This window comes from Eubalaena glacialis, chromosome 3 (genome assembly GCF_028564815.1).
Source record: "Eubalaena glacialis isolate mEubGla1 chromosome 3, mEubGla1.1.hap2.+ XY, whole genome shotgun sequence".
Lineage (NCBI taxonomy): Eukaryota > Metazoa > Chordata > Mammalia > Artiodactyla > Balaenidae > Eubalaena > Eubalaena glacialis.
This window is the reverse complement of record NC_083718.1, coordinates 1,044,701-1,070,872: the sequence shown is the minus strand read 5'-3', so window position 1 is coordinate 1,070,872 and position 26,172 is coordinate 1,044,701. Positions and strand designations below refer to the sequence as shown.

The following is a 26,172-nucleotide window of genomic DNA, read 5'->3' as shown; positions in this document are numbered from 1 at the left end:
TTCCTCTTCCTTTCTGCCAGGATTTGCCTCTCTGCTGCTTGAATCAATGCAACACACCTCCTCCAGGAAGTCCTCCTAGACTGATTCCATCTGACTCTGAGCCTGCTGAGTACACTGAGTACCAGAACCAGGCATCCTCAGTTCTCACAACCAGGACGGCAGGAGGGGAGGCCCTGGCCCCCCTGGCCCGAGCAGAGCAGAGCAGGAAGGATCCAGGCAGAGCTCTCTTGTCTTTGTTGGTGCTGACCTGGTGCCTGCCAGCTGCTACTGGCTGCCGGGGCTGGAGGAGAACATAATCAGAATTCAGATCGGTGGGGAGGGCAGGGTGTGGGTGCAGACATAGTAAATACCCTTTAGGTATTATCTACAGATCTGTTTCAGAGGGGGGGGCAGGGCGGCGCGTGGTGGGGATGGGATGCTAAGTGGTGACCTTCTGGCAAGTCTGGAGAGTTCTGAGAAAGGTTGGTCCATGCTGACCCAGGCAGACAGGACCCTTCTTGGCCCATCTCTCCCTGGTGAGACCTGACCGGTGTCCTGGATCTGACTGCCCCAGCCACTTGGAGTCTGGGAGTCAGAGGGAGAAGGGAAGTGAGGCTCGGGGGGCATGGCCAGTGGCCACTCACGTTCCCCTCGGCCAGGCCTCACGTATCTGCCGACCCTGGGTGGGTGGCGTGTGGGCTCAGGCTGGGCTGGGCTGGGGGCTCCCAGAGGCTCTGTCTCCTTTCAGCTGCGAGGGGTGTGTGTGATTCCGGGGTCTTTCTCTGAAATCGCTGCTGCTTGTCTTTGGAAGCCAGTTCCACCTCTTCCTAGGTGAAAGTTGTCTGCACATCCTGAGCTGTGGTTCTGTAAGCTGCGAACTGGGGATGATAAAGTGACTGCTGTGAAGCTTCCTGAGATGCTCTGTGTTCTGCCGGGAGGGTCCCAAGTACACGCACAGGGCGTTGCTGTGATGAGGCTTATTATTAGACTGACCCATGGGGCCGGCAGACTCCACGTGAGGGACCCTGAGACCGTGGGGGCTGGAGCGGTGGGCCTTCACCCCCGTCAGGCTTTGCTGCAGAACCAGGTGGGGTCCTCCTGAGCGGCCGGTCGCCCCTGTGCGGAGGGAGTGTGAGGCCCTCACCGCTTTCCCTCCATGGCAGTCTGCACGCGCACCAGGCCAGTCAGACACCAGCTTCAGCGAGTGACTGTCAGGTGGAGGTTAGGACATGGTCACAGCAGGTCCGTGCAGGCACGAGAGTCCAAGCTGGGGTTTGAATCTGAGCTCATCTGAAGTGCAGGTCCTTCCACTCTTCTGCATAGGTGAGGAGTTTGATGACTAGTTTCTTCTCTTTTTTTCTCTCCTTTTTCATAGATTTACTTTTAAAGGGCAAAACACCTGGGGAATTTAAATACCAGTGTGTTCTCATGTCCAGACGCTCCCAGGATCATCTGTCCTCTCTCAGTGGAGAAAAGGTCTGGTACTTTGTTCGTGTACATCTTTCTTATCTGCAGTGTGATCTGCAACTTCTTGTGGATGTGTTAACTTTTCCACATCCGTATCAGGCCTTGCAAACCCAAATTCATCCTCTGTGGCCACGATAATCTCCAGTTGGTCCAAACTAAGGTCTTCATAAAATGGGAACCGGGAGCTTTTCCGCATCAATCTCGTCATAGTTTCCAGACAACACGGTCTTTGGTTTGGTCCAAAGTCAAAGGGGGCATCGCTGGGCTGGCAGCATAACCGTGAATCTACCTGGAGCCAAGAGCAAGGGCCCGAAGGACACACTGTCATCGAACATAAAATGCCTCGAAATAAATGCCCAAAGCTTTTAGGGCTTTAGAGAACCCCCAGCATCTGAGTCTAACTGTGGCCGTTAGGATACACCGAGTCACAGAGCTGCTGCTCTCGGGGGCCTGGCAGCCGGCTTCTGAGATGAGCAGGAGCTTCATGATGCCAGGGTCCCTCCTGGCTGGAGGAGCAGCAGAGCCCCACAGGGAGAAGCGCCCGAGCTGGGCTTCGAAGGTAGAATGAAAGGTGAGCAGCGGAGAGAAAGGACGGCCCTGCTGGGAGGGGAGCAGGCTGAGCAGAGAAGTGGCTGTGAACTGGGGGGCTGGGGGCAACGCGGGACCTGGAGAAAGCAGCCTTGGTGCAGGCCTGGCTGGTAGCCTGGAGGAGGCCGGTCTGCAGCGAGGGCCGGCCCTTCCATGAGGCCAGTGAGGAGGCCGTGCGGGGCAGAGCCTGGACCACAGCAATGGCCCCAGAGAGGGGGCCCCAGGGAATGAGGATTCTCCTGCTCACCCCCCAATCCTCCCCTCCCCGAGCCCCGCCCCACACAGGCGCCATCCCCAGCCGAGCGCAACAGAGCCTGGGACTTAATTATACACTGACACAGTTTGTTTTTAAAAAACATGTTTGTTTTTGTTCTGACTCATTGTAGAGAATTTAGAAAATACGGAAAATAAAAAGAAAATAGAAATCACCCACAATTCTACCACCCAGATGTGATGCTTGTTAACATGTCTGCATTTCTCTCTGAAACCACATACCCTCACAAACACACACTTCCTTCGTGATGTGTTAAATCTTTACAAATTGTGTTGGGGCCTGGTTTATTGTTGCTTCGAGACTGTACTAACATAGCACTGGGGTAATTGTTTTAGCTTTAAGTACTTTTAAAATTTGAGATATAATTCACAGCATAAGACTCACCCTTTAAAAGTAGACAGTTGAGTGTTCTTAGCATGTTTATAAACTTGTGCAGCCATTAGCACTCTCTAATTCCAGCACATTCTCATCTCCCCAGAAGAAAACCCATCCCCGTGAGCTGCCACTCCCCATCTCCGCCCCCCACACCCCAGCCCCTGAGACCTCTAATCTACTTTCTCTCTCTCTGCATTTGCCTATTCTGGACATTTCCTATAAGTGGAATCGTACAAAACCTAGCTTTTTGTGTCTGGCTTCTTTCACTTAGCACGTTGTCAAGATTCACCCATGTGTGTATTCGTGGATCTATCAGTACTTCATTCCTTTTGACGGCTGAATAATATTCCATTGTGTGGCTAGACCACGATCTGTTTACCTGTTACCAGTTGGTAGATGTTAGGTTGTTTTCACTTTTTGGTTATTGTGAATAATGCTGCTGTGAACATTTGTGTGGATGTGTTTTCAGTTTTCTCGGGTGTATAACCAGGAGTGAAATTGCTGGGTCACATGGTAACTCTATGGACAACTGTTTGAAGACCTGCCAAACTATCTTCCAAGGTGGCTGCAGTATCTCACCTTCCCACCAGCAATGTCTCTATGTCTGTGTCCACACTTGGTACTGTCTTTGTAATTATAGTTTCCTCGTGGGTGTGAAGTGGTGTCTCGTTGTGGTTTTGATTTACACATCCTAGTGACTAACGGTGTTGAGCATCTTCTCATGTGCTTATTGGCCATTTGTTCATCTTGTTTGGAGAAATCTCTGTTCTGATCCTTTGCCTATTTTAAAACTGGATTGTCTTTTTCTATTGTTGATTTGTAACAGTTCTTTAAATATTCCAGTTACAAGTCCCTTACCGGATGTATGATTTGCAAATATTTTCTCCCATTCTGAGTCTTGTCTTTTCATTTTCTTGATATTGTCCTTTAAAGAACAAAAGTTTTTAATTTTGATGAAGTCCAATTTATCTGTGTTTTCTTTCTTTTTTTTTTTCTTCATTCTTTTGTTGTTTTGTTTAAGAAACTATTGCCTAATCCAAGGTCAGGAAGATTTATAGCTATGTTTTCCTCTAAGAGTTTTATAGTTTTGGGTCTTTGATCTGTTTTGAGTCCATTTTTGTATAAGGTGTGAGATAGAGGTCCAATTTCATTCTTTTGTATGCAGATGGAGAGTTCAACAAACCATTTCATCACCCCAAAGGCTGTTTTTTGAAAAGACTGTTCTTTCACCCATTGAATTGGCTTAGCATCCTTGTTTGTAATCTATTTTCCATTGATGTATGAATGTATTTCTGGATTCTCAGTTCTATTCAGTTGACCTATACGTCTATCCTTATAGACCATCCAGTCTTTTTTTTTTTTTAATTAATTAATTAATTTATTTATTTATTTGGTTGCACCGGGTCTTAGTTGCGGCAGTCGTGCTCCTTGGTTCCGGCATGCATGTGAGATCTAGTTCCCTGACCAGGGATTGAACCCGGGCCCCTGGAGCTCGGAGTCTTAACCACTACGCCACCAGGGAAGTCCCTACACCATCCAGTGTTGATGACTGCAGTTTTGTAGTAAGTTTTGAAATCAGGAAGTGTGAGTCATCCAACTTTGTTTTTCTGTTTCATGATTGTTTTGACTATTCTGTCTCCCGTGCATTTCCATATGGATTTTTAGGATTTGCTTGGCAATTTCTGCAAAAAAAAAAAGGCGGACACTGGGAGTTTGATAACGGTTGTGTTGAATCTATAGATCAGTTTGGGGAGTGTTGCTATTTTAACAGTCCATGAATATGTCTTTCCATTTATTTAGATATTCTTTAATTTCTTTCAACAACGTTTTATGGTTTTCAAAGTATAGACTTTGTACTTTTTGTTAAATTTATTCCTATTTGCGTTGATGTTATTGTAAATTGAATTTTCTTTTTTTATTGAAATATAGTTGATTTACAATGTTGTATTAGTTTCTTGTGTACAGCAAATGATTGTTATACATATATATGCATATATATATTCTTTTTCATAATAGGTTATTACAAGGTATTGGTTATAGTTCCCTGTGCTAGACAGTAGGTCCTTATTGTTTATCTGTTTTATATATAGTAGTGTGTATATGTTAAGCCCAAACACCTAATTTATTCCCCCCCCTTTCCCCTTTGGGAACCATAAGTTAGTTTTCTATGTCTGTGAGTCTGTTTCTGTTTTGTAAATAAATTCATTTGTATCATATTTTAGATTCCACATATAAGTGATATCATATGATATTTGTCTCTGACTTACTTCACTTAGTATGATAATCTCTAGGTCCATCCATGTTGCTGCAAATGGCATTGTTTCATTCTTTTTTATGGTTGAGTAGTATTCCATTGTGTATATATACCACATGTTCTTTATCCATTCATCTGTTCATGGACATCTAGGTTGCTTCCATGTCTTGGCTATTGTGAATAGTGCTGCTATGAACATAGGGGTGCATGTATCTTTTCGAATTAGGGTTTTGTCCAGGTATATGCCCAGGAGTGGGATTGCTGGATCATATGGTAGTTCTATTTTTAGTTTTTTGAGGAACCTCCATACTGTTCTCCACAGTGGCTGTACCAATTTACCTTCCCACCAACAGTGTAGGAGGGCTCCCTTTTCTCCACACCCACTCCAGCATTTATTGTTTGTAGACATTTTAATGATGGCCATTCTGACCGGTGTGAGGTGATAAGTCACTGTAGTTTTGATTTGCATTTCTCTAATACAAGGGTCCCCAACCCCCAGGGCCACGGACCAGTACCTGGACCATCCCCCCATCCGTGGAAAAATTGTCTTCCATGAAACTGGTCCCTGGTGCCAGAAATGTTGGGAACCGCTGCTCTAATAATTAGCGATGTTGAGCATCTTTTCACGTCCTGTTGGCCATCTGTATGTCTTCTTTGGAGAAATGTCTGCCCATTTTTTGATTGGGTTGTTTGTTTTTTTGTTATGGAGTTGTATGAGCTCTTTGTATATTTTGGAATTTAAGCCCTTGTCGACTGCATCATTTGCAAATGTCTTCTCCCAGTCTGTAAATTGCCCTTTTGTTTTGTTTATGGTTTCCTTCACTGTGCAAAAGCTTGTGCGTTTGATTAGGTCCCGTTTGTTTATTTTTGCTTTTATTTCAATTATCTTGGGAGATTGGCCTAAGAAAACATTGGTCCAGTGTATGTCAGAGAATGTTTTGCCTGTGTTCTCTTCTAGGAGTTTTATGGTGTCATGTCTTATATTTAAGTCTTTAAGCCATTTTGAGTTTTTTTTTGTGTATGGTGTGAGGGAGAGTTCTAACTTCACTGATTTACATGTGGCTGTCCAGCTTTCCCAACACCACTTGCTAAAGATGAATTGTTTTCTCAATTTCACTTTTGGATTGGTCATTGCAAGTGTGTAGAAGTACAGCTGATTTTGGTGTATTGATCTTGAATCCTGCAATCTTGCTGTACTTATTTATAAGCTCAAATAGTTGTTTAATTAGGTATTTTAATGTTTGGGGTTTTGTTTTGTTTTTTCTTTTTTGGTATTTTAATGTTTGATAAGGAAAGTTCCAGTCCATTTTTCTGTTATATTTTGCTCATCTGTTTGTTTTATAACATGGCCTTTAGTTTTATTTTATGAGGCTACACCTAACTCCGGCCCAAAAAATCCCATTCAGTACATTTTTCTGATCCCTTACATATTTGAGAATATATTTTTGTGGACTTCACATATAAATGTCAAAATAACTGGATATAAGATTCATGGATCATTATGTCTTTTTCTCAGAATCCTGTCGATGGAGCTCAATTTTTCCCCTGGCATGTGGTGTGCCAGAAAATTCGGAGGTTGCCCTCATCATTTTTTCCTTAGAGAAGAGCATGTGTCTTCCTTATGAATGCTTATGGAAGTTTTTCCCTTTATCTTTACAATTTAAAGTTTAGCCAGCATGTGTCTGGGTATGAATCACTTTTCCTTCAGTTTGCCTGGAACACAATAAACATTTATAAAATACATTTTTTTTCAGCTTCAAAGAAATTTTAAAAATTATAGCTGTGTTGTGCTTCTGAATACCTGCAGTGCTCAAGTTCAGATTGAATTCTCTCTCCCGCCCGTCTGATCTCTGCTTTCATGACTTTGGTCTCGTTGTTCTGACCTGTGTTGTGACGTCAGGGGCAGCGTCCCATCCTGTTCTCACGGCCGATTGACTCTCTGCGGTGCTGGTTCCGCTCACTCTCACCTGGGACGCATGTCCCAGTTTTGCTCTTTCAACTGTCCCTTCCTGCAACTTCCCTGCCCACCCAGCTCCACTCACATTTCAATTTGTCTTTGAAGTTTACCTTTCTTTTCCCCGTTTTGTGCTGTTGTTCCTCTGTCTCCGCCTTTTCTCTCCTACGCGTGTCTGTTCCTGTTCCACCGACGTCATCGTTTCCTGTACCTTATTGAGGATGTTTTTATTCTCATTCTAGTAATAAATTATTTTTAGAGATTTGATCTTTTCCTGGGTTTCAGGATGCTATTATCACGTTCATGTTCTTCAGAATTTAAAAAAATTGTTGCTTTAAACTTCTTTCTCTTTCAAAAAATTTTATTTAAAAAAATGTGGTTATACACAAACTATCAATACTGTGGTACAAATGAACTTATTTACAAAACAGAAATAGAGTCACAGATGTAGAAAACAAACTTATGGATACCAGGGGGTAAGGGGGGGATAAATTGGGAGACTGGGATGGACATCTACACACTACTCTATATAAAATAGGTAACTAATAAGGACCTGGTGTACAGCACAGGGAACTCTACTCAATACTCTGTAATGACCTATATAGGAAAAGAATCTAAAACAGAGTGGATGTATGTATACGTATAACTGATGCACTTTGCTGTACACCCGAAACTAACACAACATTGTAAACCGACTATACACCAATAAAAATTTAAAACAAAAACCAAAAAAATCGTGGTTAAATCTGTATAACATAAAATGCTCCATCTTAACCATAGTCAGGTGTGCAGTTGAGTGGCATTAAGTGCGTCACATCACTGTGTCACCGTGCGCACCATCTGTCCCCAGGCCTCCCTCCATCCTGCAAAACGGAAACTCTGCACCTGTTAAGCACTCACTCCCCAGTCCCCCACCCAGCCCCTGGCCCCCACCCTTCCTCTTTCTGTCTCTGTGCATTTATTACTGTACGGACCTCATGTAAGTGGAATCGCGCAGTATTTGTTCTTTTGTGTCTGGCTTATTTCACTCAGCATCCCGTCCTCAAGGTTCATCCACGTGGTAGCAGGTGTCAGAATTTCCTTCCTTCTAAGGGCTGAATAATAGTCCACTGTGTGTACGTACACATTTTGTTTACCCATCATCCGGTGATGGACGGTTGGATTGCTTCCACCTCTTGGCTGCTGTCATCGTGCTGTGACAGTGGGTTTACGAATGTCCCTTTGAGTCCTGCTTCCCCTGATCTTTAAGGAGACAGCATCTCATCGGGACGTGGTGTTTGTCACCAGGAGGCAACGTGGATTCCCCACGGTCTGGCTCTCCATCGTCCGGGGCTGTTTCAGTCAGCTTCTCAGATACACGGATGGAAAGCAGGTCGGTGTGTGTGATCCCCAGGCCGATTTTCAGCACCTAAGCAGGGGCTCATAGCTCTGGTGTCCCGCGTGGAAGCTTCCACTTCACCCAGCGGGTGGTTCTCTGATTCCCTGGGCCAAGGACTGCGTGGTGTGAAGGTTTGCTCCCCGGCTGAACGTTAGACGCACCAGAGGAAACGTTAAACGATGCTGTGCTTAGGCTCCACCCTGAACCGACGACTCAGGGGCTCTGGGTCCGGCCCAAGCACCAGAGGTTTAACGACTCCTCAAGTGATGCCACAGTGGAGCCACAGCCAGAACCGCTTTGTCTCAAGATGCCTGACTCAGGCTGTCCTCCTGCGCGATGGCCTTGGCCTCCCAGGGTGCAGGCGCCACCGCCCCCCACCCCTCCCTCCTGCCGTGTTGTTTTCGGGAATCGGGGTCTCTGAGTGGACACAGAAGTGGGGATTGGGGTGCCGGGGGGGGGCTGGAGCCCTGGCTGCCTGGAAACACGTCGCTCACACAGTCAGGGGAGGCGGCTGTGCAGTTTTCTGGAACGCGATTCCGAAGAAACGGGGAAGGGGGGACGTGCCTTCCGCCTTCCGTCTAAGGCTGGGGGCTCCTCTGTTTCACAGAGCAGAACAGATGAAAACCACTCATTCCTGGCTGTTTTCCTCAGTTCCACTGACCTCAGGGCCAGCAGAGATGTCAGGTTCTGGTTAAGTGTTGCTTCTGGTCAAGGTCTAAGGTTTCGTCTTTTTCTGTGTCTCCATAGGTGTTGTAGTGGGAAGGTGGTTACATTTTCCTCTGTTTTAACTGGAAACTACTGGAGTATCTGACCTGTCTCCTGGGCCAGGGGAGAGGCCTATGGCTAGTGTCCCGTGTCGAGGGCTTCAGCGCGGGTGGAGGTGCGGGGTGCTCACGGGTCAATCCGTGAGGCCCGAGCAGGTGACGGGCGTCGGGGGCCCCTGAGGGGGAGGAGGGGGAGCCTAGGGACAGGAAGTGGGGAGAGAGGCATATTTCCCAGGTGAAGTGGAGAATGGGGGGCCCTTCTGAGAAAGGAGGCTGATGAGAGAGTCATTCCGGGGACGGGCTCTTGAAGCCCAAGCTAAGGAGTTCGGAGTTGGCCAGAAGCCGTAGGTGACTCTGTGCAGGAGGAAGCCAAGCCCAGAACATGGGGGTGGTTCTCTACTCTGTGTGAGTGGATGGATGGATGGACAGACAGACGGATGGGCGGACAGACAGAGGGGTCGGTGGAGGGACGGGAGGTAGGGGCTGGGGGGAAAGGACTGAACCCACGCAGCTGTGGCCTCCCGGCTCCCACACTGGTCCACGGGGAGCCAGGGGCCCTCGGGAGGAGGGACGACCGGACCCTGGGTTAGGGACGCAGAACCGGCGTCTTCTTTCCCTCCCCCACGGCACCCTTTTCCATGGCACCTGTTACTGCAGAGTCTGGTGGGATGGCCTTAAGACACTGGGGTGTTGCTCGTGTTCCCTGAACCTCGGACATCTCTGCCCCTCCCTGGAGGGGTCGTCTGCCTCTTCCCCCACCAGCCATAGCGCTTCTTGCCGAGGGCAGGCGCCCTGGCCCCAGGCAGCCACAGGACCGGCTAACGCCTCTCAGACGGCCCAGGAAGGCCCACCGAAGCCAGCCTGCTGTCTGGAATCCAGCAGCGGGAGGCGGGGGCGTGGATGGGTGCCTTGTGTAGTCCCCACCCCGGATTCCGGGACTGTCACCCACAGAGCTGGCCTTCTGCCCAGATCTGTAGGTCTGTGTCTTCAGGGGAAGCTGGTAAAGGCTGCACACGGGGGCTCCTCCCTGCCTCCCCCATGGAGGGCAGGTAATTATTTTTATGTATTGCTGCCGATTAAACACGCGGAATAGCCTGGAGGAAGGCTCAGGTGTCACCTTTGATGTGCACAAAGGAAGCTCTCTCTGCTCCTGGGGTTCTCGCCCATCCGTCACTCTCCTGGCGGGTGGAGGGGAAGGGTGGCTCAGGCATCAGCAGAGCTCAGAGGACTGGTTGGAATTGGCTTTGTCTTAATATCCTCCCTTTGATCTGCTGAGAGGCTGACAGCGAGAGGGGAAGGATCTCATTAGGTGACATAAATCAGAGCTAATGAAACCACCGTCCTCCGACAGACACAGACTTTTCTGTGTGGGGAGAGGCGGTGAGTGGTGTTGCCCTAACCCTCCCCTCCGCTGGGGGGGACACAGAGATTAATTAAGGCTCCGTCTCCTGTACCCCCACCCCCGCCCCTGCAGCAAAGCTCGACTTTAAGCTTCTGGGGGCCTAGATGTCAGCGTCTGCTCTGCCCCCCGACGCTGTCCGTCACTGTAGGCCACTTCCTCCCGCTGGGGTGCTCGGGGTTCCAACCCCCAAGAGTTTTCATTTATGGACTCAGCGTCGTGCACACCCTGGGAGGCCGGGCAGTGGGACCCCAGCTCTTCACGAGACCTTGGCCATGACGCGGGGCAGGAGCAGCCGTCCCCCTTGGGGTCTCTGGGAGGCTAAACCGGGCTCTGTCTGTGGGGCAGAGAAGGGTGAGTGCCGTATGCTCCCCAGTGGACCAGGGCAGGAGGGAAGGGAAACTGGCTCCATGCCAACCGCCTTCTTTGGCTCTGCCCTCTCTTTACTCTGTGACCTTGACCGTCCTTGACCCCTTTCCTCCTTGGTTGCGGGGGTCCCTTTCAGCTCTCACCCTGTGACTGGTCTCTTCTCGGTAGGCAGTCCTATGAACAGTGCTGGAAGCACTCAAAACTCCATCAAAACAAACAAAAGCCACACCGATTGAATGCCCACTTGGCAAGTTGCAGGGAGAGGACACAGCCCATGCCCCCAGGGGTCTTCCCGTCTGATCAGAGAAAAGCGTGGTAATGGTCAAAGGTCCAGAGCTGGCCTTGGCCTTCCTCCCACCTACACTGAGCATCCTTTGCATCCTTCTGCCTAAAGCTCCCTGCATTCCAAGTCTGTGTCCCAGTCCCACAAGTTTCTCTCAAAAAGCTATAATCTGCATTAAAATTAAAAGGCTACCTAATAATGTCTGCCAGATTTCTAAAAACACTATCGGCAACTTCCATTCTTTAAAAAAAGAATAGTGTCCAAGTGGTAAAATTTTAATGGTCCTGAAATGCTTGTGGGCCCCGGGGGTGGGGTTGGCTGCCTGAAGCCTCTACACAACGCTAGGCACGTGTGTCAATTAAAATGAAGTAAACGTAGAGGCTCCCTTCCTCAGCCTCACCAGCCTCCCTTCAGGTTCACCAGCCTCCCTTCAAGTGGTCAAGAGCCGCAGGTGCCCCGGGGGCGACAGCATCAGACGTGCTGTCTCAGAGGGGACCAGAGGCACCCACCCCCTCACCCTTCGGAAAACTCCTCCCCTGGGAACCAGCTCAAATGTCACCTCCTCTGTGAGGCCTTACTGGATTTCCCAAAGGCAGAGGGTGGGTCCCAGCTGCAGAGTGTTTTCCATAGGCTCACTTGACCAAGTACCAGCCATGGGTTTGGAGCCACAGACTGTGGAGTCAGACGCACGGTTTCACCTCCGAGCCCGCTTTCCTGCAGGCAAGGTGAGAAGTACGAGCTTCCAACTCCACAGGGCTGGGGTGGAGATTCAATATGCAAGTGTATGTGAAATACTAGCGCGCCTGGTGACGACTAGCTCTCAGGAAACGCTGGCTAAGGTTTTTGTGTTGCTTCATTAAATAACAAAGTAAGTAGTCTAAGAGCTTCTCCAGACAGGGGTTGTGTGCAGCTCACGTTGGAGCTCAGAGCCGAGCCCAGGGCTGGCCTAGCAGTCGGCACTGGTGAGCGCTTAGTGGGTTCTGTCCACTCCACTGGATGGAATGTCTCAATCCATCGGGATTGAAGTTCATCCACTGCGATGGAATCGAGGAGTAAGGGACTGATACTTACCGGCTGAACTGAGACTCCTGTGATGAGGGGTATCTGGGGAGCCTGGTGGTTGGGGGGCTGCGGTAGTGGCTTTGTGAGAGCCCTGGGAGAGCACAGAGGCCTTCTGGGCGGGGGGGCCTGCAGGCTGCGGTCTCCCAGGGAGCGGGGAGAGTGTCCGTGTGTAGAGATACCTGGGCGACAGCTGGTCGTGTCTGCTTGGTGCCCAGGTGGACGAGCCCTTCTGCCAAGCCTGCCCCCCGGGAGCCCCATGCCCTCCCGCTGAGGCTGGAGGCTGGAGGCTGGAGGCCGGCACTGGCGGCGGTGTTGATGTGGGAGACTGGGGCCCACTGCCTGCGGGAGGCCCAGGCACGTCCTTGCGGCTCAGCAGGTGCCAGTCTGTCCCCGAGCCCTCACCTTCCCGGCGGTCCCCCTGGTGTCAATGGCTGCCTCGTGCACAGGGTCACGGGGTCCAAAGTGGCTGCTTTCTTTCTATTTTCACCTTCTTTTCACCTTCTTTCACCTTTCTTTTTCACCTTTCTTTTTCATCTTCTCTGCTGGGCCCGCTGGTCCTCAGGGGTCTGAGTCCCTCTCCGCTCCTAAGGGCTCGGTCCTCAGGGGTCTCAGTCCCTCTCCGCTCCTAAGGGCTCTGTCCTACAACCGCTGGTCCTCCACGTGGCGTGGCTCAGAGTTGGAGCGACCCTGCAGCCACTGGAGCAGAATAGACCAGGGGACCCTCCCTGGGGACTGCACTCAGAGAGCAGGTACCATGCCTGATCCCTTTTGAATGGATACCTGGTGGCAACAAGTGGATCAGCTGATGGTCCACTCGGAGCCCCGAATCTGTCCCTCTGTCTTGAGTTTGACTAAGATCTGGTAGGACATAGGAAGGATTAGAGAAAGAAATTCCAGAGAGGGTCTGTTCGGTCAGTCTAGTGCTCTGCGGGCTGTAAGCGTCCTTGGTCTCCAGATAGGAATGTGCCTCTTGCAGCTCAGAGACGTGCAGTCCTTATAGGGACCCAGGCTGGTGGAAAGAAGCCCTAAGCTTGAGTCCAGCCCTGCCGCTTACCCGCTTTGGGCATTTCTCTCTCCTTCTCTGGGCTCCTGGCCCTTCTGGTGAGCTGAGTGGGGCGGGCGGCTCCTTCAAGCTCCCAGGGAACAGGATCTGCGTCTACACCCCTGCTCTTCCAGGTCTCTGTCACTGTCGGTGAGCGAGGTCCCACCTCCATCTCTCCTGCTCCCAGTTGGGGTCTCTCCTCCCTCCCCTTCTGTCTGTGGGACCAGGCCACTGCCTGTGGGGCTTGGAGAGAAGGGGCCCAGCCCTCCCTCCTGGCCTCCTGGGGGAGCGTGGGGAGTGGTTTGGCTCTGGAGAGGCTCAGCGGCTTCCCCAGAGCCCAGGCAGGCCCGGACCGGCCTGTGAGGTGCCTGCTGGCCTGCCTGGTATAGCCAGCAGCATCCCAGGGAGCGGAGCCCAGCCCCCGTGGGAGAAGGAGGGGGAGCTCGGGCTGTTGGCTTTACTCCAGGGCTCCGTGGCATAACTGCCCTCTTCCTCCCCGCCGGAGAACTGGACTAGCTCCTTGTCTCCCCTCCCCAGAGCAGGGGCCCCCCGGCCACCCTCGAGCACGGGACCCGGGAGCCGGAATCCAGACTGAGGGGTGGGAGCTGCTTGGAGGACACCCAGCTTGCCAGGGGCTGGGCAGGGGCAGCAGGAGGGTCCCCAGGGGCTAGAGGTTCCTGGGGGCAGGGGGAGTGGAAGCCGGTGCTGCTCCGTTGCCTCTCTGCCTCCTCCCCACTCCTCTCTGGGCGCCTTGGGAACCCATCTCAAAGGGGGGTTTGTCCTCACAGCCGAAACCACAGGAGGTCCTGAGGTCGCCAGGTACCGAGCTCCTCCCTGGGCTCCCCAGCCCCTCCGCACGGCCTCCCTGTTAGAGAGGCAGCTGGGGGCAGCCTCTGAGCTGTGCGTCTTGTGTGCGTTTCGCCTCCAAGTAGTCCCGGATGCGCGGTAGTCGATGTATACAGCTGAGGAGACCGACCCACCAGGTTAAAGGAGGGATTTGTGACTAGACCTGCCTGCTGGCCAAGTCCATGCTTACGGGACCCCCCAGGGTGAGAGCTGCCACATAAAGTGCAGATACTGCACGGGACCTACTTATTCTAAAAAGTTATTCCTGTTTATTGGAAATTCAAATTTAACTGAGCATTGTCCCAGATATTGCATGGGACCTACTTACACAAAAAACGATTTGTTATTTACCCGAAATTCAAATTTAAGTGGGCAACATGGATTACTGTGTGGGAAATCCAGCCCTGCTGCCCTGGGTCCATGGCCCACACTGAGGCCACCTGTGCCAGGCCCACCCAGACGCAGGCGCAGGCCTGACCGACCTCGCCCACAACTGTCCTAGCTCCTCCACTTGCCAGTTTGCTGGATTCCCCCTTGGGCACGTCCCTGTCCCCAAGCATCGGGGCAGGGTGGGAGGTGCTGCAGACACTTCCTCCGCTCCCAGCTCCCCCCCCTCGCCTACCGAGCCTGAAGCCTGTGAGCTGTGGACGGAGGCGGGGTGTTCTCCCTGGTCCAGCCCAGCCCTTCCCTGCGAATGGGAGGGCCGACCAGGGAGAGGTGGCCCTTCTCAGCCCTCCTGCCCCTGGGCTGCACCCAATGCAGCAGGAGGACTAATCGGGGCCGTGGGGACCTGTGAAAGCGGGTACAGGCGTGTGTGAGGGCACACGTGTGTGCTCACACGTACGCGCACAGAGGCAGCTCCCAGACGCCGAGCTCACCGCGTGAAGGCCGTCCCCCTGCCCGGCCCCAGCCCTGGCTCGCGTCCGGCTACCCGCCTCTGTCCTCTGTCCTTCAGCGGGACGCTTCCCCGGGCGCTCAGGTCCTCACCCTCCTCACGCCCCCAGGACCGGTGTCACAGGGGGTGAGACACGTGGATTTGGGCTCAGACACCTGGGTGGAACCCCAGCTCTCTAGCGACCTTGGTCCCTCTGTGAAACGCGTGCTCAGAGCCCCTTGTGGCATTGCTGCCAGGACGCCGATCACATGCCTGGTACCGACCTGGCCTCGGACAAGGGCTCGTAAGTGGGAGCAATGACACTGCGGGGTCATGGTTGTCACTGGAGGGGGAGCACCCCTGCCTCGGGGACCCAGGCCCCCTGGAAAGGCAGCGGCCGAGAGCCAGGCTACAGCCCCACCGGACCCCCCGTGTCCCACGGGGAGAGGGGGGCTTATGGATTTGACCTTCTAAGGGAGTATGAAGTCCGTGCCCGCTTCCCATCCACACTGGCCCTGTGTTCCCCTGCCTGAGGCCCTCATTCATGATGCCCACCCGCCACTGTCCTGGTCTAAATCCTACCTTCCTTAAGGCCATTTGTGGGGCTGCGGTCTATGTGGTCTAAGTGGGACTCAGGGCTCAGCTCCCTGCCCACGGTCTCTGGGAAAGCTAGGACCAAGGTGCTGCCCCACTGGGGGTCTCCCCAGGACCATGAGGAGCCTCCGGACATCTGCTGGGGTCTCTGTGGACGGGAGCGAGGTGAGGGTGAGAGTCTCACCATGGTGGAACGGGTGTCAGAGCAAGACCACGCCTGCTAGGAAGGTCTGTCCGGGTCCCCTCCGGCCACTGGTGGCTCGGCCAGCCCCAGGCTGGGGAGTCGCTCCCCTGTTTATTTGAGGACACCGCTGTCTGTGGACGGTGTGTCGTGGAGGGTGCGGGAGTTGACGTACCCAGGAGGGGGTGCTGGAGCCCGGGGCCTGGAGTGATGGGTGACTGAACCCCAGAGCAAGGCCCCAGGGCCAGCCGAGCACTGACCACAGGACGAAACGTCTGGCTCCCCATTCAGGCTCCCTCTCCCGTCCAGCTGTCCCTGCCGCCGACCAGAGCATCAGAAGCTCTGGAAGGCCTGGCTCGGTGCTCGGGAGACATTAATGTGCTTACGACCCCACCAATGACCTGGGAGGTTAGAATTCAGGTTCTGACCCAGAAAGTCTGGGATGGGGCCTCAGACTCTGCTTTTCTGACCAGCTCCCTGGTGGTGCTGAGCTTACGGTCTGTGGACCACATTGCCAGAGGAAGATCTGATGCACCACTGATGCCCGGGGCCAGGGGCGGGGGGGGCGGTGCGCCGATGACGGAGCCGGTGTGGCCAAGCCTGCTTGATGGGGTGGAGAGGCGGTGTGTGAGTGCAGGGTGCAGGAGATGGTGGATGGGGCGGAGTGAGGAGCTCCAGGTTGGTACAGAGATCGGTGAGGCACATGAACACAGGAGCGTGCTGGCGATACAGCATGACGGTTAGAGGTGTGTTACCTGGAGCTGGATTGCCTGAGCTTGAATCCCAGCTTCACCACTTCCTAGACGTGTGACCTGGCGCAAGTAACTTAACCTCTCTGTACCTCATTTTTCTCATTTGCAAAATGTGAACCTCACGGGCTGTGAAATTAAATGATACGTGCAATGCCCCGGAACATAGTAAGTACACGCTTGGTAAACGGGGCCTCCGACTGTATGAGGAGCTGAGATCCACGTGAGGTTCCAGGCGCTGCCTCCGAGGGTCTGTGATGGCACACTGGGCAGGTGGGGGTGAGGTGAAGGGCGCGTCCCGTGCGGGGCGCTTTGCAGGGGATGCTAAAGGCTCCTAGAACTGCCGGGGACAGTCCCGTGCCAGGGAGCTTGCCAGGCCAGCACCGTGACATCCCCGGTCAGGGCAACAGGGGCTCCTTCAGGAGAGGACCCTTTGGGGTCTGGACCCTGCAGTGGTCAAGCTCACCCCTTGAGCTCCCACGGACATGCCTGTCCCTTTCTGGGCGAGGTGCTTGTGCAGAGCACCTGTCTTTTCGCCCATCTGCCCAACTCCAGGCTGGCCCCTCCTCAACACCAGAAACCTGGCCACGTCCGTCTTTGTTTACCACCCTCCCTGGCTCCCCGTTTCCCTGACACAGAACACAGAATCGCTCTCAGGGTCCTCAAGCTCCAGCCCTGCCTGCCTCGCCGGCTGCACCTGCCCTGCTCCCTCCAGCTTCCCCTTGCCCTTCCTGAAGCCCCGCCTGGGCCTGGCTGCTTGGGTCCCCTGCAAGATGCTCTATTTCCCACACGCCCCCCTCCTCCTCCACTGGCTGATTCCTCCTAGTCGGCCAGGTCTCCACGTAACATCACCTCCACCTGGAGGCCACTCCTAACGCCTCCCCAGCCATCACACTGCGCTGGAACCGTCTTCCAACCTTTCCACTGAGTTGTGAAGGGCGGGGACACCGTCCTCTTTGTAGCCGATGCTTATCCAGCACTTTGCAAACTGTCTATGCATAGAAACATCTAGGGCAGTCTTTAGAAACAGATTCCAGGCCCCACCCTGGCCTTCTGAACCAGGCCATCCTGGCGAGGCTCTTGGAGTCTGTTCCCACCTGTGGTCCCCAGGTCACCAGCACAGTCAGACCATCGAGGGTCTGACGACAGTGACCGAGTGACAGGCACTCACGGAAGGGCCTGTGGCCGTCAGGTCAGGTCTGACGTGGGTGGAGGTCTTTCCTAGTTGCAGCTTTCGGGGCCTGTCCTGGTCGGCTTGCTCTCCCATCCAAGGCTCCAGTGTCTGCCTGTTCACCCGCAGCTCCCCTGCTGGTGAGCCTGGGGGTTTCTCCCGGGGGTGGGAGGGACACTGGTGAAATGGCTCAGGGAACAGACAGGAGCACTGCCGGCTGTCGACACGTGCGCTTATGCTGCTGGGATGGAAGAAAGGCACCTCTGCCACCACCCAGTCTTCCTTAGGGTCAGCATGACGGGGCCTTTGGGCCTGTGTGGTTGAGGGCTGGCGTTTCCATGACATAGGTGCCATCTGCCCGTGCGGAGGACCAGGCCTCAGTGCAAAGCCCCTCAAGACAGCAAAGTCCAGGGGCAGATCCACGGCCACAGGCCAGCTTGTCTCGTCCCTGTGGGACCAGCTGCATGGGGTGATGGGGTTTCAGCCCGAGCCCTGGACCAGGAGGCACATTGGTCAAGGACATCGTGGCTTGGGCACAGCTGTGAAAAGCTGGCACGGGCTGTCTCCCGGTCCTGCTGGCTGCCAAGAGTGCCTAGACCTCACATCAGAAGTCCTCTGCCACCGTGGGCCCTCTGGCTGTGGACAGACTGGACCGCCCACCATCCGTCTGCCTGTTCTGACATCCAGGAGCCTCCCGTAGGCCATCAGCCAACCAGGGAGCCCCGTCCCACCCCTGGGCCCTTGAGTCGGGGAGCAGGGTCTCCAGGGCCGAGCAGTCGGGAGCGGCCGGTGGTTTTGAGGAGGCATTTCCTTTGGCCGCGTACAGGGAGGGGCTGTCCCCCGTGTCCATGGTGGGACATCTCTGTTATCCGGCCTCAGAGTGGACGGGGCTGGGAGGACAGCGTCCGCAGAGCAGGGGAGCCGTGGCACAGATGAGGGGCTTGAGCGTGGCGGGGGGCACTGTTGTCCGTAACCGGGCTGTGGGTGCAGCCTCGGGTCACCGACGGGAATGCAGGGCGTAAAGGGCCAAACGCTGCGGCTTGGAGACGAGGCGAGCCCCGGAGCCCCTTATTCCCAGGCACCTCGGAGGCTGCACTGGCACAGCACTGACCCTCCCCTCTCTCCACCAGGCGCCTCGATGCCAACCTCATCTCCCTGGTCCCGGACAGGAGCTTCGAGGGGCTGTCCTCCCTCCGCCACCTGTGGCTGGACGACAACGCGCTCTCCGAGATCCCCGTCAGGGCCCTCGGCAATCTCCGCGCCCTGCAGGCCGTGACCCTGGCCCTGAACCGCATAGGCCACATCCCCGACCACGCCTTCCGGAACCTGTCCAGCCTCGTGGTGCTGTGAGTGCTGCCCCTCCCCCACCCGGACGGCGGCGTGTCCACCCTGGACAGCTTCGCTCCTGGCTGTGTCCCTGAGGTTTCCGAACCTCTGGCCTGCGTTTCCCCTTGTAACGTGAGGATGACCATCTCCTGTTGACCCCGTGGGGCTATTGTGAGGCCAGGCGGTTTAAGAAGTGCTCTGAGGGGCTGCAAGAGAGGAATTAAGCTGCAATTCCCTCTGCTATTATATGCAAATATTGCAACTATACCGCACTAATGGGAATGCATGCCAAGAATCTCCTGAATGATTTCCACCATATTTGACAGTCGGGCAATGGGTGGATGCAGTCTTGTGCTTTGGCACAGGGGTGGGATAAACTCACCTCATCCCCAGGCCTGGAGAAGGAGAGAGCAGCTAGTGCTGTAATTAGACAGCAGAGCCCCGTCGGGTAATTCCCTGGGAGATAGCATCCCTGGCAGGAACTGGAGCCCGGGGTTAACTCTGTCCTCGCCCCACCCCCCACCCCCCCCACTCCCTGCCCTGGAACTTTGGAGTGCAAAGTTCACAGGGTAATTGCCAAGGGCTTGGAGGTCACGTGTAATTGCTTTGGGTTACATCCTAATTGCCGTGGGGACGTAAGGCCTCCCCTGCTCTTGGAAATCTGGTATGATTTTCCAAACCAGGGAGTGGATGAGGCTTGGTTCCGTTTGAGAGATGAAGAAGCAGGCATGAGTTTGTCTGATTCTCTGTCCTGGGAGACTGGAGAAGCGGGACCAACATCCTCCTGAACCACATCCTCTGTCAGCACGGCCACACGGTCCTCCTTCTGGGTGCCAGTGGGGGTACTGACAGCAGCTAAACAGAATGGGGTGGCTGATTCCAGCTTTGGTGATGCCCTGTGACATCGTGATGTTCCCTGGGGATAAACGGCGTCAGGTCTCTGAGAGACAAGACTACTGGGAAAATGCGGGCCTCACTATGGGCCCCCGACAAGTGAGCAGCGGAGGGTGTACGGAGCCCCGTGGAGGCCCTGCAGAGTCCAGGGGTGGAGAGCCGGCCGCTGCCTCAGAGGCTGGCGGGCCAGTCCCAGTAGCAGGATGCTGGTGGGAAGGACAGCAGCGCTGTCGCTTAACTCAGGCCGAGGGGACCGGACGCTGAGTCAGGCTCGTCTCAGGGGCTCAGGGCGGCCGAAGCAGCTGGAGGAGGGAACGGGGCGGGGGGCCTGCTGGGCTGGGGGCCGTCCTGGGCCGGAAAGTTGGCTTAGAGTAGACAGGTGAGGAGCAGGGGCTCCAAGCAGGTGTCAGCAAAGACACGGGGGCGTCGGGGTGTTGGCTGAGGCGAGCACGCCAGTCTGGCCAGAGAGAAGGCCGGGCAGGTGAGTCTGGGGACTCAGAGTCAGAGCAGGAGTCTGGCTGTGGCCTGCGCGGGGCAGGGGAGGCTGGAGGCGAGAAGGGGGTTGGGAGTGTGGTTTGAAGGATGGGCGGGAACAGGGGAGACTGGATCTAGGAGGCAAAGTCCAGCTTAGGGAGGAGACAGAGGCATGGCCCTGAGGGACGTTGTGAAGGAAGAATCCATCCGACTTGAGGTTTTCGCAGGGTGGGAGGCCAAGGTCGGGGGCGCGAGTGGGGGAGTTCGGCTACCGCGGATCCAAGAGGGGCCGGGGGACCACCAGGCACAGGAGGGGAGGGGCCCAGGGGCCCACGATGCTGAGAGAGGAGAAGGCCTAGAAGCATTGCCCCTGCCCTTCAACTCCTCCGGCCCTGGGACGGGGGAGAGAGGCTGCCGTGGCCGGTGACCTTGCAGGGCAGAGTGGGCTGGAGAAAGCCGTCCAGGACCGAGGGCTGAGCTGCAGGAAAGCGCAGAGGCAGAGGAAGAAGGTGGGCGGACGGGGGTCTGGCCAGAGGCGTGAGGCAACCAGCCGGTGGAGAGGGGCTTCGTTTCAACCCGAACCCTGGGCCTTGGTCAGGCTGCTCTGCGCGGCCCTGAGGGGAGCAAGGGGCGCTGAACTGGACAGGGTGCTGTCCTGTGTGGAGTCTCGTCTCTTCCTCTGGACCGTCAGCCCCAACAGGCTGGCCTGCAGAAGGCGCTCGGGATGCCTGGGGTGACCGAGTCGTCGTCTGGAGGCCTGGGCTGCAAGATGCTGTGGACCAGAGGCGCTGGCGGGGCTGGGGGACGGGGTGGGGACGGAGATGAGCTTCCGCGGGAGGTGCGGGAGAGGGGAGTTTGGTGACAGCGGAGGAAGCATGGAGGGGAGGGGCTCGTTCCCAGAAGCCAGGGCTGTGTTCTCTCTATCAAATCCAAGAACCTGCGGTGGATCTGTCTGCCTCCTGGGCATGGAGCAGGTGGGGAAGGACCCCCTTCTCTCAAGACCCCCGGCCCTACCCACCACGTAGGATGGGGTCTGCCTGTTGCCTTTCCATCTGAACGTCTTGGAGCCCAGTCTGATTTCTTCCCCGTGTACGTGATTTCCTTTTCCTTCCTGAAGATGTCTTTTAATTCTTGAACTTTAATAGCTTCACTAGAATATGACACAGTGTGGAGTTTTCTGCATCCAATTTTCCTGAAACAATGTATGCTTTTGACCTGCGGATTTCATTCTTTATTGTAGAGAGTTTTCTTTTGTGTTACATTTTGAATATGTCTTTTGTCTCATTTTTGGATCCTGGCCCTCAGAGACATCAATAGCCCAGTGTTGACTCACATCGATCAGTTTCTAGCTGTTTTAGCCTTTCGCTCTCATGCAGCCAAGCTCACCATTTTAGCTCAGGCTTTTTCTCTGACACCCATTCCACTGCCAGCAGTGTCTATACTGTTCCTTGTCTCAAACTTATTGACTAGCTTTTTATTATTATTATTATTATATTTATTTATTTTTGGCTGCGTTGGGTCTTTGTTGCTGGGCGCGGGCTTTTTCTAGTTGCGGCGAGCGGGGGCTCCTCTTCGTTGCGGCGCGCAGGCTTCTCATTGCGGTGGCTTCTCTTGTTGCGGAGCACGGGCTCTAGGCGCGTGGGCTTCAGTAGTTGTGGCACGTGGGCTCAGTCGTTGTGGCGCACGGGCTCAGTAGTTTTGGCTCGTGGGCTCTAGGGCGCAGGCTCAGTCGTTGTGGCGCATGGGCTTCATTGCTCCACGGCATGTGGGATCTTCCTGGACCAGGGATCTGGGAACCAGTTGGGATCCGGTCGTTGAGCCCACCCATGGCCCCTGCATTGGCAGGCGGATTCTTAACCACTGCGCCACCAGGGAAGCCCTACTGACTGGTTTTTTACTGATGTATTTTTGGTCCTCAGTTCATTTCCTTAGTCTACAATGTCACTTTTTCTTTCACTTAAAAGTGCCGTCTTTGAGATGTTTTGCTGGGTTGTTGTGCAGCAGAAGGCAGCTGTGGTAAACGTCCTGCTGGTCGTTCATCTGCTACGTTTTCTTCTAGGCTTGGGACTTCACCTGGCCTGGGCATCTCTCTTCTGCTCTTCCTGTTGTATGTTTGCACAATTGCCATGTGATTTCTCTTTCTGGCTTCTGCTGGGACAGCTGCATCACCTCGGCCCCCTCGGCTCTCCCCCAAGGCTGTAGTTTGTGGGCCAGAGCGGTGGGTAAATGAGGGTCCACCTGCCTGTGGGTACCCAAGTGTGCCGGTGCAGGTAGGGCTGGTCCCTCGGCAGGGTCAGATTGTGGTAAATGCAGGAGTTCGCTCCCTCCACACAGGAGTTCCCTTGGGCTTAAAGTCGTTTCCTCAATGCATGAGGAGCCCGGAGCCTTCATTTTACTTTCCCTTCCTCTCTTCCCTGGGAAGCCAGCAGTGGGGAGGGAAAAGGACGTCCACAGCCGCTTCTCTTCAGACTTGGGGACTGCAGGGAGAGTTCTCAGGACCTTGTTTTCTCACCAGTTCAGATCCTGAGGAGGCCCAGAACGTTTCCTTGGCCACGGTCTTGGCTGTTTGTTTACGTTACGGCTCTGCCCTTGCCCTGCGGCTCCGCGTAGTGTTTGGGGTGGGGCAGGGGGCCTGCCTCTGCTGTTTTCGCTCATCTCACTAGGAATTGGGAGAAGAACATTCTGTCACTTACTTTCAACTCGCTCTTGACCTTGGAAGTCCCCCAGACTGACCTCGGGCCTCTCTCCCCACGTGTGCTCCGGCCAAGCCCTCACCCCCTCCCCCGGCCGCCTCTGTCCTCACGTCGCCTCCACATGGCGCGCCCTACCCTGGCGTGTCCGCGTCCCCGACCTTGTGGTCCTGCGCGCGGCCACTGCCTCCAAGAAGCCTTCCTTGGCGCCCATGGCCTCACCCGTCTCCATCTCCAGGCTGGCCCACAGCTCACTCCGGCTGTAACAGAAAGCTCACCTGTAATGACACGCTGTCTGCAGTGGTTTGCTGCCGGCTCCCACAAGTGCGTCTGGCCACTGACCCAGGCGGCTGGGTCCTGTAGGAGAAGCCCCAGCTGGGGCCCCGACGTCGGGCCTCTCCCCTCGAGCCTGGTGGGAGCCTGGTGGGAGCCTGCGTCGCCTCGGCCTGGGGAATGCCTCTGGTTTTTTCCTTCGATAGGAAGTCTGAACGGCGTAGCCCCTGGCCACTCCAGCCTTGGAGACTGTGGCTTCCGAAGTCCATCTTGGCCCGTCAGTTTGTCCCTGGAGACAAGGGCTGACCCGCTGGGGTCACTATCCATGCCTCCTCCGCAAGCGCGTCTGCCTCCCCGCCCCAGCCCGATGCTGTGCGCACCTGTCCTGACCCGGCTCTCCTCCCACACAGGCATCTCCATAACAACCACATCCAGCGCCTGGGGACCCACAGCTTCGAGGGGCTGCACAACCTGGAGACTCTGTGAGTGCCGGGAGTCCTGGCGTGGGGTGGCAGAGGGGAAGCGGCAGGACTGGGGCGCTGGGACGTGGCCTTTCTCTGGAGTGTCGCTCCCAGTGGGTTCCTCCCTCCTCCAGGGCGTGGGCTGTGCCCCCGGGAGTTCAGGGTGGCCCTGCCCGCAGAGAGACCAAAACAATGAGATTTTAGACAGAAATGGAACTGCGAGGAGAAGCGAGGAGAATGAGGATATTGAGCCTGGAAGTGGAAGGCTTGGGGTGGGGCAGGGCTGGCTTGGCAGCAGTGACCCCCAGCCCCCCCCCCCCCACCAGGGGAGAGCGGCTGCTGGGAGGGAGGGTCTCCGGCTGCTCTAACTCGCGGAAAGCCTGGCAGGAGGCGCCAGTTCAGCGCCCAAGCTGTGGACTCTGGAAAAGCCACATTATTTACCCATCATCGTCCTGGAATTCAGCTGCGGTCAGAAGGCACCCAAGCCCTCAGCACCTCCTCTGCGGTCCCGCGGCCCCCCTCAGAGCGGGCTGGATGCACCCCCCTGGAGCCAACAGCCGGCCCACGGGAGGGGGCGGGGCTGCACCTTAGCCGCCGGCTGCAGGCCTGGGAGGGCACGGGGCAGAGCAGGATCCCAGGCCAGCAAGGGTGAGCCCCCGACTCACGGTGCTGGTCCTCTCGCCGCCCCCCAACACACGAAGTGTCATTCCTGAGGGGAGGGGTTTTCAAGCATCTGAAGCAGCAGAGGAGAAAATGTGGGAGACAAGCTGTGACTTGAGGAGGAGGCCTGGGCTGGGGCCTCTGCGCCGGCGGCCTGGGCTGTCTGCCTTTGTGGCCACAGAGGGAAGCGGACAGGAGGTGGGGACCAGAGCTCGGGGCTGTCCTGGGCTCTCTGGATGGGGCGCAGCTCTTCCAGCCTCTCCACCTTCAACCTGATGCCCGGCGGGCCGGGGGGCCCCAGCCTGGGGTCAGGAAAGCTGGGCATCTCCTTGCCACTGCGCGTGGCTTGGGCTGCGTGCCCCCCCAACCCCCCCGCCAGCTGTCACGGGTGGCCGGACAGTTAAACGGGACAGTCTAGGCCGCTCGGTCACATGCTGGGAAATGGATGTCTGGGGAGCTGGCGGGGCCCCCCGGAGTTACCCTCCATGGGGACAGAGCAGACCTGGGGAGTTAACTGAGAAAACACACCGAAGCCCCCAGCCAGTGCCCAGTCTCTGTGCCACATGTGACCTGTGCAAGCCTGCCGTGTGCTGGGTGCCTGGGGCCCCGGATGTAGGGGTGGCCAGCACCCCCTCGAGGCCTGGGCCGCAGCCGCCCTCCCTGGGGGATACGGAGTGCTGGGGCAGGTTTGGAGCTGCCTGGCGCCCAGAGAGCAGCAGGGAGGCCAATGCGGCTGCCGGGGGCCGGGTGGGGCTGTTAGCTCTGCCGGGAAGTCAGTTGGGGAGGGGGCACATGCTGGGTGTGGGTTGGCACCTCTAAAAAGCCGACGAGCGCTGTTTTTTCACGGTCGCGGTGCGCTGCTTGATTCTTTCTCTGCGAGCCCTGGGTGGCAGCGCAGGGCGTTGGGCTCGGCTGGCACTGGCTGAGCTTCAGAGCTGGTGCCGCTGGCGCCCATTCCTTTCATCCGCGGCAGTGATTGGCTCAGTGCACAAAGCCCAGGGCCTGCGTCCACTTTACAGACAGGAAGGCCAAGGCTGAGAGACCTGCACCGCGGGGGCAAAGCCTGCAGCCCGGCCTCAGCCACCCGGGGGCAGTAACACCCAGTCTCCCAGCCACGGGACCCAATCTGCAATTCCCCACCCTCGGTGACGCTGGATTAAAGGAGAGCCCCGTGCAGAGCTCTGACGGAGATGGCACCCCATGGGGACCAGCCTCGCCCCATCCCCTCCTCCTCCAGGCCTTGATCTCAGCACCCTCCCGTCCCACCCCTGAGGGCTGAGTTCTTCTTCCAACTTTTGATCTCCCAGTAAAAAGGGGGAGAGTGCATTCTTATCCTCCATCACCCAGAGCTCGCTGGGGGGGCCGGAGGGGCAGCCAGATTAGAGGGGGGAGTTGCTGGGAGAATGAAAGGGGGAAGGAGAGGTAGTCAAACCTTGAATTGTTGCATAATTGGCCTGCTCTACAGCCCCGCGGTTACCCTGGAGCTTTTGTGTGCGCGTCTCTCTGGAAGGGCAAGTCTCCCTGGGGCGGCATCTCTGCACTTAGACCCTTCTCATCAAACTCTCCTGCCCGAGCTGTGGTTTGGCTCCGTCTGTGGCCTGACCCTTCCACCTGGGGAGGAGGGGCCAGGTGCAGGCGCGCGCGCACACACACACACACACACACACAGACACAGTCACGCGGGGCCCCAGCATAGCGTGGGGACACCCATGGCCACGCGGCTTCTGTTGTGACCTCTGCTCTGAAGGCTAGGCTGCCTGGATCCCACCCCCGGTTCTACACGTGCCAGCT

The 26,172-nt window shown here is 55.6% G+C and overlaps 1 protein-coding gene across 1 annotated transcript in view; it reads left to right on the top strand.

The window, feature by feature from the left end:
* The window catches only part of LGR6 (leucine rich repeat containing G protein-coupled receptor 6), a 96,701-nt gene that overhangs the window by 41,458 nt on the left and 29,071 nt on the right, over positions 1-26,172 (top strand). Inside the window, exons 5-6 of the mRNA XM_061185231.1 lie at positions 18,734-18,949; positions 23,671-23,742. Of these exons, the coding sequence (XP_061041214.1) occupies positions 18,734-18,949; positions 23,671-23,742 (288 nt within the window). The remainder of the gene's footprint in view (positions 1-18,733; positions 18,950-23,670; positions 23,743-26,172) is intronic.